General features: G+C 44.1%; 1 protein-coding gene across 4 annotated transcripts in view; it reads left to right on the plus strand.

Annotated features, from left to right (window-relative positions):
• Positions 1-694: 694 nt before the first annotated feature.
• The window catches only part of C11H10orf53 (chromosome 11 C10orf53 homolog), a 52,545-nt gene continuing 40,521 nt past the window's right edge, over positions 695-12,718 (plus strand). For all 4 annotated transcript variants that reach the window (XM_075841753.1, XM_075841754.1, XM_075841756.1 and 1 more), the window contains exon 1: positions 695-921. In XM_075841753.1, the coding sequence (XP_075697868.1) occupies positions 825-921 (97 nt within the window). In that variant the 5' untranslated portion in view covers positions 695-824. The remainder of the gene's footprint in view (positions 922-12,718) is intronic.

The following is a 12,718-nucleotide window of genomic DNA, read 5'->3' on the forward strand; positions in this document are numbered from 1 at the left end:
GGCTGGTCACTAAGGGGTTAAAAAACAAAAACAAAAAAAATGGGGGTACATTAAAAAGTCTTTATTTTGTCATAAAAAGTGGTTTAATTTAGACCCGAACAATAAAGTTAATTAAACCTCATACTGAATGCCGTACAAAAAAAAAATTCAAAACCGCAAAAAACAATGGCGAAATTGCTTTTTTTTCCCCATTCCCCTCACAAAAAAATAATAAAAGTTTATTAATAAGTTCCATGTACCCCAGAAAAGTAGCAATGAAAACTACACCTCGTCCCACACATACAGGCCCACGTATGGCTACTTCCAGAAATAAAAGTTACGGCTCTTTGAATTTGGCTAAGAAAAACGAATTACTTTTGTTTACAAAGTATTTTTATTGTGCTGAAGTGAAAGAGAAAACAAACAAACAAACAAACAAACAAACAAACAAACAAACAAACAAACAAACCTCTATATAGCCGGTATCGCCGCGATTGTACGGACCCCTAGAATAAGGTAACCTGGTTTTTTCGCCACATATTGAACGGGGTGAATGTAATATAAATGTCACGCGGTAAATCTCAACAAGGGGGAACTTTGAAGAGCGCAATATTCATGCTCGTGCACCTGTCATAGCCGTGACTGACATTATGATGAGCACCCGCATCCTGCCCCGCAGTGTACCGCGCTAGTAATGGCTGGAGGTGCGAGGAGACAGAGGTTACCAGGAGACGGCTACTAAACAGGCGCGTCCACAAGACTCACCTAGCGCCGCGCGTGAAGCGCGGGCATGGTTGGCATGGAGACCGTGCAGTACAGTGAGTGAGGAGTAGGCGGCGGGTGACATGCCGGAGAAAGCCGTTGTTTCCGTGCGGTTCGGTCCGTACTTGAACGGCTCTGGAATAGTGGAGCACCGAGTGTCAAGGCTGCGGGGGCTGCGAGGTAGGTTGTGAGCTTCGTATTCCGGAGCCTAGGGTGTAATTCTGAGTCAAGGCTTCTGCAGCGTCCTGTCCCATGATGCAGCTGGCGGGCGCAGTTCTGCTGACAGGTGATTCTGCCACGTTCACACTTTAAGTGCGGCTTTAGTTTGTGATGCGGTATTTTCAGCCTACAACCTGGAGAGAATCATAAAGAAAAGACATATTTTGCAGGAAGGAAAGAATTACTGGTTTTTTTTGTTTGTTTGTTTTTTAATCCAGTAATGTTTTTGGGAAAAAAAAGATTTGCACTATGTGAAGCTGGGCAGAAAAATGCTTTCATTTTTGCAAGAAATGCATCAAAAAGTCTGTGGTTCGCACGTGGCGGTTTCCTGTGTTTTTTCCCTCCCTACAATGGCGCCTCAGCCTGACAAAGTGTCTCCAGCCTCAGCCAATGCTAACAAAAAGTCACCAACTTCAACCTTCCTAAGGTTTTTCTACGAATTTGTGGCACAGCTTCCGCGTCTTGCCTTGATTTTGCGAAAATAAACCGCCATGTGACCGCATCACGTGGACAGATCCTCGGGGCTCATGCACATGGCAGAGCGCAGGCTCCGTGTACGCAGCTCCCGTGCAGGATCCGCCGGGCTCCTATGTACATAGTCCAATGGAGGGGCCACAATTGTTTTAACTGTCAACACAAAATCTGAAGGATTAACCCTTCGTGTGCCTCAGTAAAACATTGGAGAACTATGGAGGTGCAGTAGAGGCCTCAACGACTTCTGTGGCTGCCCCATTACACAATAAAGAGCCGTAATGCCGCCCGTGTAAATGAGCCCTCCGAGAAGGAGTTCACTTTTTTTTTTTTTCTGGTTGTGTCATTGGTTTGTGCTGCACCCCAATGCAAAATGTGAATATGGCCTTAGGGCCACGCACACCGCTATATAATGGCGCCCATACTGTACATATATTTGCCTCTGATGTTATACAGGGGACGCTGAGGTTTGTTTCATGGATTAATTCGTAATCTGTAAGAAAAAAATCCACGGCGTGCTGTATTGCATATAAACTAGGCGAGAATTTAGCACAATTTAGAAATACCACGGAAAAGGAAAAAAGTTCAGAATTCTGCCCATATACTAGTCCTCAATGAATGAGAATGTCATCAAAAAGGTAATTTATTTCAGTAATTCAATTCAAAAAGTGAAACTCACATCTTATACAGATTCATTACACACAGAGTGATCTGTTTCCAGCATTTTTTCTTTTAATGTTGATGATTATGGCGAACAGTTAAAGGGGTTGTCCGAGATAAATTTTTATTTAAAAGTTAAACACACAATACACACATTAAATATTCCCTAATATACTTACCTGTGCAATCTTGCTTCTGTTCTCCGCTCTTTTCTGCCGATCACGTCTTCTGACGTCACGTTTTCTTCCTCCTCCACTGTCGTGTCGTGTCCCGATCACATGGTCTCGCCCCAGCGAGACCTCAGATGGGACACGACACGTCACTGGAGACGTGTCGTTTCTGCGGGTGCCCGCCCAGCCTATGCAGCTTTTTTTCACTGTGAGCGCGCCTATTCGTGTTCACAGTGAAAAAAGTGAAGAGGGACGGCACCTGCGGGAATGTCGGGTCTCCGGCTGTCAGTGACTGCCGGGGACCCGGAGGAGGAGATAGAAGCAGCTTTCGCTGCTTCTGTCTTCTCCGATGTCTTTTTACACAGCGTTCAATGAACGCTGTGTATAGGAATAGAGACAGCAGCAGCGGCGCTGTCTCTATTCCTCCCGGTGATCATGTGACTGGTCACATGATCACCGGGTACCGTTAGTGGCAGGCTGCTGCTGGGTCTAATCAGACCCAGCACAGCCCTATTAGTGACAATCGTCACTATGAGAGGGCTGATTTCCCCTGTAACTGGGGCTGCTGTGCAGCTCCAGTTACAGGGGAAAAACATGGTGTAAAAAAAAAGAAAAAAAATATCTTTTTTGACCTTTGAGGGACAGACCATAGTAATAAAAAAATAGTAAAGTACAAAAAATAAATAAATAATAAATACACATAAAATACCCACCCCAAAAAATACCGTTCCCCCTGTCAATCATTGTTGTAACGCTGGCGCTGACCCAATTACCCTAATATAGACATGTAATATATAAAAATTTATGGTAGACAATGACGATCACAAATAAAAGGTCTATTTTAGGGTAAAACTATGTTATTACCAAAAAAATAGCTGAAATGTAAAAAAGCTTATTTTTTTACTATTATTTTCAAACTTTATGAATGAAAATTCTAAAATGGCAAAAAAGGTGTGTATGAAAACGATAAAAAATGAAACCTGCATTGTCTACGGAAAAAACGCCGCAAAAATAACGTCGTTAGCCCAACAAATAAAAACGTTATAGCCATTTAACTAACACGTGCTAAAAATGGCTAAACGGTGCCCCGTCCTGAACTAGATAAGATCTTCTGGGGTCCTGTATCTAAGCCTACATTGTTAGGCTTAGATACAGGGTCTAACAAACAGTGTCACACATGGAGCCTGTATCTAAGCCTAACACAATGTAGGCTTAGATACAGGACCCCAGATGACATTCTTTTTATTCCTGTATAAGGGTATGTTCACACGGCCTATTTATGGACGTAATTCAGGCGTATTAACCCCCGAATTACGTCCGAAATTACGGCTTGAAATCGTTGGCAAACATCTGCCCATTGAAAGCAATGGGCTGATGTTTGTCTGTTCACACGAGGCGTATATTGACGCGTCGCTGTCAAAAGACGGCGCGTAAATAGACGCCCGCGCCAAAGAAGTGTCATGTCACTTCTTCAGACGTAAATGGAGCCGTTTTCCATGGACTCCATGGAAAACCAGCTACAGTTACGTCCGTAATGGACTACATCAAGTTCAAGGACTACTTCAATGACACCTTTTTTATTTTTAATAAAATCGTTAACCAGTGTTGTGTGTTTTATTACAATATTTTTTCTATGTCCTTCTCATTTATTTCAAAATTCATTACTAGTTCATTATTAATGGCCACTGTCTAACAGCGTCCATTAGTAAGGCTTCATGCACACTAGCGTGTGTATTTTCCGCGCGTGAAAAACTTGCGTCAATCCCATCCGTGTGTTTGCGTTAGGGCGGATTAACACGAACGTGCTATACGTCCGTGCAACCCACGTGGTATTCACGATTGTGGCACGGACCTATGCTAGTCTATGGGGCAGTGCAGACAGTCCGTGAGTTTTACGCAGCGTGAGTCCGCTGCGTAAACTCGCGACATGTTCTATATTTCTGCGTTTTTCGAGCATCACGCACCCATTGAAGTCAATAGGTGCGTGAAAATCAGGCGCATCCCATGGAAGCACTTCCGTGGGACAAGCGTGATTCGCGCAACAGCAGTAAAATAATGAATGTAAACAGAAAAGCACCACGTGGTACAAACATCCAGAGTGTCATAATGATGACGGCTGCGCGAAAACCGCAGCCGTGCATCTGTATGAACATGACTCGGAGCTGTCAAGTGCATTTTGCGCACGCAAAACGCCACCGTATTTGTGTGCGCAAAACGCACACGCTCGTTTAAATCCGCCCTTATGCATCTGTGTGCTTTTTCGATTGTCATGCGTTATTCACGCACTCACAAAGCCAGCCCATTTTTACCTTCTTTTTTACAACAAATTGCTGTGTAAATCACGCACCAAACACGTGTGTGCTGTTTGTGGTTTTCACGCATGCATTGACTTCAATGTGAGTGTAGGTGCATGATAACGCACCAATAGAGGACATGCAGTATGTTTCACGCAGCGGACTCTCGCTGCGTGAAAAGTCACGCATGTGTCAACGGCCCCATTGAAATAAATGGGTTGCGTGTGTTGTGCGTTTTTTCAAAGCACAGCACACAGACTTGATTCACGCTAGTGTAAATCGCGCCTAAGGCCCCATTCACACCACGTCGAAACCACGCACCGCACACGCGACCCATTTATTTCAATGGGGCCGTTTTCACGCAGCGAGAGTCCGCTGCGTGAAACATACTGCATGTCCTCTATTGGTGCGTTATCATGCACCTACACTCAAGTAGATGCATGCGTGAAAACCATGCACCAAAAAAGCGTGTTTGGTGCGTGATTTATGCTGCAATTTGTTGTAACAAGCATTAAAATCGAGCATTAAAACTACCTTGCGGGAAAAAGAAGCAACATGCTCCATCTTCGGGCGTTTACGCCTCTGACCTCCCATTGACTTCAATGGGAGGCAGAGAAAGCGTATTTCGCGTTGTTTTATGCCTGCGGCGCTCAATTGCCGCGGGCGAAAAACGCCACGGAAAACGACGCAAAAACCGCAGCAAAAAAAGCCACAAACAATGCCGCAAAAAACAGACGCAAAAAAAAAACGCCGAAAAGGCTACGATAAATGCAGCGAAAAACATCACAAATAAAGCCGCGAACAAAGAGGCAAAGAACGCCACGAAAAACGACGGAAAACGACACGAAACACGCAATGAAAAAGGCAGAAAAAAAAACCGCAAAAAAAAGACGCGAAAAACGACGCAAAAAAGGCTACAATAAACGCCACGGAAAAAGCTGCGAAAAACATAGCGGAAAAAGACGCGAGAAACGCCGCAAACAGAGGCAAAGAACGCAGCGAAAATCAACTGGGAAAACGCCATGAAAGACGCAATGAAAAACGCAGCAAAAATAGGCGCAAACAACGACGCAAAAAAAGAAATGATAAACGACGTGAAAAAGGCTACGATAAACGCAATGGAAAACACAGCAGAAAACATCGCAAAAAAAGACGCAAACAAACAAGCAAAAAACGCCAAGATAAACGAAGCGAAAAACGCCCCGAACAAAGCGGCAAACAAATACGCAAACAGCGCACAAAAAACTCCGGGAAAAACGACGCAAAAATCAACGTGCAGGGAAAGGTAAATCTGCCGCAAACTTCAAGACGGAATTTTGAGGCAGATATTCCTCTTGCAAAAAAACTCTGTGTGAACATGGCCTTAGTGGAGAGAGACATGAGATAGAAGAGGGTGGACGAGGGTGACGGTGGACGAGGGTTAGGGTGGACGAGGGTTAGGGTGGACGAGGGTGAGGGTGGACGAGGGTGAGGGGAGACACGAAGAGGTTTATAGACCTGAAAAGAGAAAGAAAACATAAATGTGAAAAACATAATGGGGGGAGAACGGTCACCATCCTTCAAGAATGTCAGCAAGGAGACAAGTGCAGTGAAGGAGGTCAGCGGGGAGGAGCAAGGACAGCTCACGTGAACTCTTGGAAGGTACGTGCACGCTCATTGCAGCCTGCAATGAGCGTGCACGGGAAAAAAGTTTCATAACAAGGAAAGATCAACAAACCAGAGCTGAACTGCATGTAAACAAACTGTGCTGAATTCAAAGAAGAAATGTGGTAAGTAGAATTTGTTTTAACCCCTTCCCTCTTTAGCCACTTTTGACCTTCCTGACCGAGCCTCATTTTTCAAATCTGACATGTGTCACTTTATGTGGTAATAACTCCGGAATGCTTTCACCTATCCAAGCGATTCTGAGATTGTTTTCTCGTGACACATTGGACTTTATGTTACTGGCAAAATTTGCTCGATATGTTCAGTATTTAATTGTGAAAAACACCAAAATTTAGCGAAAAATTGCAAAAATTAGCATTTTTCTCAATTTAAATGTATCTGCTTGTAAGACAGGCAGTTATACCACCCAAAATTGTTTCTAATTAACATCACCCATATGTCTACTTTAGATTGGCATCGTTTTTTGAACATCCTTTTATTTTTCTATGACCTCACAAGGCTTAGAACTTTAGCAGCAATTTCTCACATTTTCAAGAAAATTTCAAAAGGCCATTTTTACAGGGGCCAGTTCAGTTGTGAAGTGGCTTTGAGGGCCTTATATATTAGAAACCCCCAAAAAGTCACCCCATTTTAAAAACTTCACCCCTCAAAGTATTCAAAACAGCATTTAGAAAATGTCTTAACCCTTTACACATGTCACAGGAATTAAAGCAATGTAGAGGTGAATTTTACAAATTTCATATTTTTTTGCAGAAATAAATTTTTAGTACAATTTTTTTTTATAACACAGAAGGTTTTACCAGAGAAATGCAACTCAATATTTGTTGCCCAGTTTCTGCAGTTTTAGGAAATATCCCACATGTGGCCGTAGCGTGCTACTGGAATGAAGCACCGGCCTCAGAAGCAAAGGAGCACCTGGTGGATTTTGGGGCCTTATTTTTGTTAGAATAAATTTTAGGCACCATGTCAGGTTTGAAGGGCTCTTGCGGTGCCAAAACAGTCAAAATCCCCCAAAAGTGACCCCATCTGGGAAACTACACACCTCAAGGAAATTATCTAGGGGTACAGTGAGCATTTTGACCGCACAGGTTTTTTACAGAAATTATTGGAAGTAGGCCGTGAAAATTAAAATCAACATTTCTTCAAAGAAAATGTAGGTTTAGCGATTTTTTTTCTCATTTTCACAAAGACTAAAGGAGAAAAAGCACCGTAAAATTTGTAAAGCAATTTCTCCCGAGTAAAACACTACCCCACATGTGGTAATAACCGGTTGTTTGGAGACACGGCGAGGCTGAGAAGGGAAAGAGCGCTATTTGGCTTTTGGAGCTCAAGTTTAGCAGGAATGGTTTGTGGAGGCCATGTCACATTTACAAAGCCCCTGAGGGGACAAAACAGTGGAAACCCCCCACAAGTGACCCCATTTCGGAAACTACGCCCATTGAGGAAATTATCTAGGGGTATAGTGAGCGTTTTGACCCAACAGGTTTTTTGCAGAAATTATTGGAAGTAGGCCCTGAAAATAAAAATAAAAATTTTTTCAAAGAAAATGTAGGTTTAGCTAATTTTTTCTCATTTCCACAAGGACTGAAGGAGAAAAAGCACCACAAAATTTGTAAAGCAATTTCTCCCGAGTAAAACAATGCCCCACATGTGGTAATAAACGGCTGTTTGGAGACACGGCTTGGCTTAGAAGGGAAAGAGCGCTATTTGGCTTTTGGAGATCACATTGAGCAGGAATGGTTTGCGGCGGCCATGTCACATTTGCAAAGCCCCTGAGGGGAAAAAACAATGAAAACGCCCAAAAAGTGACACCATTTAGGAAACTACACCTCTTGAGGAATTCATCTAGGGGCGTAGTGAGCATTTTGACCCCACAGATGTTTCATAGAATTTATTAGAATTGGGCAGTGAAAATAAAAACAATCCTTTTTCTTCAATAAGACGTAGCTTTAGCGCAAATTTTTTCATTTTCGCAACAAATAAAGGAAAAAAAGAACCCAACATTTGTAAAGCAATTTCTACCGAGTACGGCAATACCCCATATGTGGTCATAAACTGCTGTTTGGGCACACGGCAGGGCTCAGAAGGGAAGGACCGCCATTTGGAGTGCAGATGTTTCTGGATTGGTTTCTGGGCGCCTGTGGGCCCAAAACAGTGGAAACCCCCCAGAAGTGACCCCATTTTGGAAACTACACCCCTCAATGCTTTTACCTACGGGTGTAGTGAGCATGTTAACCCTGCAGGTGTTTTGTAGAAATTAGTGTGAACTCGATGTTGCAGAGTGAAAATGGGATTTTTTCCACAGATATGTGGACAATATGTGGTGCCCAGCTTGTGCCACCATAACGAGACAGCTCTCTAATTATTATGCTGGGTTTCCTGGTTTTAGAAACACCCTACATGTGGCCCTAATCTCTTGCCTGGACAGTCGACCAGGCTCAGGAGTGAAAGGGTACCATGTAAAATTGAGGCCTAATTTGGCGATTTACAAAGTATTGGTTCACAACTGCAGAGGCTCAGATGTGAAATAATAAAAATAAACCCCTGGGAAGTGACCCCATTATGGAAACTGCACCCCTCAAGGCATTTATTAAGGGGTGTAGTGAGCATTTTCACCCCACAGATCTTTTCCATAAATGAATGCGCTGTGGATGGTGCAAATTAAAAATTTATATTTTTCCCTAGATATGCCATTCAGTGGCAAATATGTCATGCCCAGCTTATGCCACTGGAGACACACACCCCAAAAATTGCTAAAAGGGTTCTCCCGGGTATGACGATGCCATATATGTGGAAGGAAACTGCTGTTTGGGCACGCTGTAGGGTTCAGATGGGAGGAAATGCCATTTGGCTTTTGGAGCGTGGATTTTGCTTGGTAGTAGTTTTGTTTGGAGTCTTACTGGTGTTTCCGTTTATAATGTAGGGCATATGTAAGCCGGGCGGAGTATATAAGGGGCATAGTCAGGTGGTATAATAACGGGGTAAAAAAAAACAATAAAATAATCCATAGATGTGTGTTACGCTGTGAAGCAATCCTTTCCGCACAGGCCGGTGTCGCACTGATAAATGGTGTCATTTCTTATCCCCCTTTTGGTCCACACTCCGCGCCTTTGTAGTTTGGGGAATTTTGCTAGGAAGTGTTGTCCTAGTATAATACGGGCACCGTCGCTTCCAGCGGATATGTTTGGGCCCTCCCTTTCCTGGTTCCCTAATTTTAGGTCCTTGAAAAATCGCCTCTTCAAACAGAAGAAATGTTCCCCTCGGGCACAACTGCATATTTTTTTATTTCCTGACTTATTGGAGCCATAACTAATTTTATTTTTCATAGACGTAGTGGTATGAGGGCTGGTTTGTTGCGGGACGAGCTGTAGTTATTATTGGTACCATTTTGGGGTACATGTGACTTTTTGATCACCTTTTATCCTATTTTTTGGGATGCCAGGTAAACAAAAAAACGCAATTCTGGCACAGCTTTTTTCGTGTTTTTTTTTTTATACAGCGTTCACCATGCGTTATAAACTACATGTTAACTTTATTCTGCGGGTCAGTACGATTCCGGCGATACCTAATTTATAGAACTTTTTCATGTTTTACAACTTTTTGCACAATAAAATTACTTTTGTAAAAAGAATGTATTTTTTGTGTCGCCAAGTTGTGAGAACCATAACTTTTTAATTTTTTTGTCGACGGAGGTGTATGAGGGCTTGTTTTTTGCGGGACGAGCTATAGTTTTTATAGGTACCATTTTTGGATACGTGCGACTTTTTGATCACTTTTTATTCTAATATTTGTAGGGCAAAGTGACCAAAAAACAGAAACTCTGGTAACGTTTTTTACGGTTTTTTTTACGCTGTTCACCGCGTGCAATAAATAATATAATATTTTGATACCTCCGGTCGTTACGGTCCCAAATACATATGGTTTATTATTATTTTTCAATAATAAAGGACTTGATAAGAGTAAAAGGGGGATTGTGTTTTATTTGATTACTTGAAACTTTTACTGTTTTCAAACTTTTATTTTGTGCACTTTTTTTTACACTTTTTTATACTTTTTTTACACTTTTTCTCAAGTCCCACTAGGGGACTTGAAGTTCCAACGGTCAGATTATTTTTTTTCTAATACATTGCACTACCTATGTAGTGCAATGTATTAGATCTGTCAGTCATTCACTGACAGCAAGCCGATTAGGCTTCGCCTCCCGGCGGGGCCTAAATCGGCTTCCGTAATGGCAGAGCAGGAGACCATTGTGTCTCCTGTTGCCATAACAGCAGTCGCCAGTCCCGATTGCCTGTCGGGGCTGGCGATCTGCTAGTAACCGCTACGATGCAGCAATCGCTTTCGATTGCTGCATCGAAGGGGTTAATGGCAGGGATCGGAGCTAGCTCCGGTTCCTGCCGTTACAGGTGGATGTCAGCTGTACAGTACAGCTGACTTCCACCGCTGATGACGCCGGATCAGCTCCTGACCCGGCGCCATCTTGCCGGCAGCTACGGAAGCCGATCAGGCTCCGCCGCCGGTGCTAGCCAGTATTAGGCCTCCGGTTGCCATTGCAGCCACCGGAACCCCGGCAATTTCATTACTGGGGTTCCGATGAGCTGCAAACACCTTAAGTGCAGCGATCGCGTTTGAGCGCTGCACTTAAGGGGTTAATGGCGGGGATTGAAGCTAATTTCGGTCCCCGCCGTTACAGCCGGATGTCAGCTGTAAGATACAGCTGAGATCCGGTGATGATGGGACCGGCTCAGCTTCTGAGCCGGTCCCAAACATTTGGCGTACATGTACGGCAAGATGCGGGAAGTCAGTACTTTCCATGACGTACATGTACGGCAAATGTCGGGAAGGGGTTAAAAATAATGCTTTATTTAGGTTGTCTGTATAAGGGGTAATGTATGACACAGTTTTTGAAAAAATGTTGGTATCTCGGACAACCCCTTTAATGAAAACCCAAAAGAATATTATATAAGCCCAATTTAAAAAATTATTTTTAATACAGAAATGTCGTCCTACTGAAAAGTATGTACAGTATATGCCCTCAATACTTGGTTGGGGCACTGCTGAGGTGTTATCAATGCAGCGTGGCATGGGGGCGATCAGCCTGTGGCACTGCTGAGGTGTTATCAATGCGGCGTGGCATGGAGGCGATCAGCCTGTGGCACTGCTGAGGTGTTATAAATGCAGCGTGGCATGGAGGTGATCAGCCTGTGGCACTGCTGAGGTGTTATCAATGCGGCGTGGTACTGAGGCGATCAGCCTGTAGCACTGCTGAGGTGTTATAAATGCAGCGTGGCATGGGGGCGATCAGCCTGTGGCACTGCTGAGGTGTTATCAATGCGGCGTGGTACTGAGGCGATCAGCCTGTGGCACTGCTGAGATGTTATAAATGCAGCGTGGCATGGAGGTGATCAGCCTGTGGCACTGCTGAGGTGTTATCAATGCGGCGTGGCATGGAGGCGATCAGCCTGTGGCACTGCTGAGGTGTTATCAATGCGGCGTGGCATGGAGGCGATCAGCCTGTGGCACTGCTGAGGTGGTATGGAAGCCCAGGTTGCTTTGATATCGGCCTTCAGCTCGTCTGCATTGTTGGGTCTGGTGTCTCTCATCTTCCTCTTGACAATACCCTATAGATTCTCTATGGGGTTTAGGTCAGGCGAGTTTGCTGGCCAATCAGGCGCAGTGATACTGTGGTTATTACACCAGGTATTGGTACTTTTGCCAGTGTGGGCAGGTGCCAAGTCCTGCTGGAAAATGAAATCAGCATCTACATAAAGCTTGTCAGCGGAGGGAAGCATGAAGTGCTGGGAAATCTCCTGGTAGACGCTGCGCTGACTCTGGACTTGATATAACACAGTGGACCAACACTGCTGCTCAGTGTCCAAAGTCCTGTTTTCAGATGACAGTAAGTTTTGCATTTCATTTGGAAATCTCAGTCCCAGAGTCTGGAGGAAGAGTGGAGAGGCATCAATCCAAGTTGCTTGTGGTCCAGTGTGAATTTTCCAGTCAGTGGTGGTTTGGGGGCCGTGTCATCTGCTGGTGTTGGTCCACTGTGTTATATCAAGTCCAGAGTCAGCGCAGCGTCTAGCAGGACATTTCCCAGCACTTCATGCTTCCCTCTGCTGACAAGCTTTATGGAGATGCTGATTTCATTTTCCAGCAGGACTTGGCACCTGCCCACACTGCCAAAAGTAACAATACCTGGTTAAACAGCTAGGGTCCGAATGTTTTCCGACCCCAGCTGTGTTCAGGGGGCTCCTCTAAGATCAGGGGCTGTTTGTTACAGTTCCTGCTTAGAGGATGAGCTCACACGAGCCCTCATCAGCCTCCACTACAGCGACGCCAAAAGACTTCTTGTAGACTGGGGACCTGCACCGCCTGACGTCAATAGAAGGTGGGTGGACGGGAAGGAGTTAAAAGAAAATAATGCTGGAAATAGATCACTATGTGCGTAATGAGTCTATGTAACATAGGAGTTTCACTTTTTATATTAAATTACTGAAA

Source organism: Rhinoderma darwinii, chromosome 11 (assembly GCF_050947455.1).
Source record: "Rhinoderma darwinii isolate aRhiDar2 chromosome 11, aRhiDar2.hap1, whole genome shotgun sequence".
Lineage (NCBI taxonomy): Eukaryota > Metazoa > Chordata > Amphibia > Anura > Rhinodermatidae > Rhinoderma > Rhinoderma darwinii.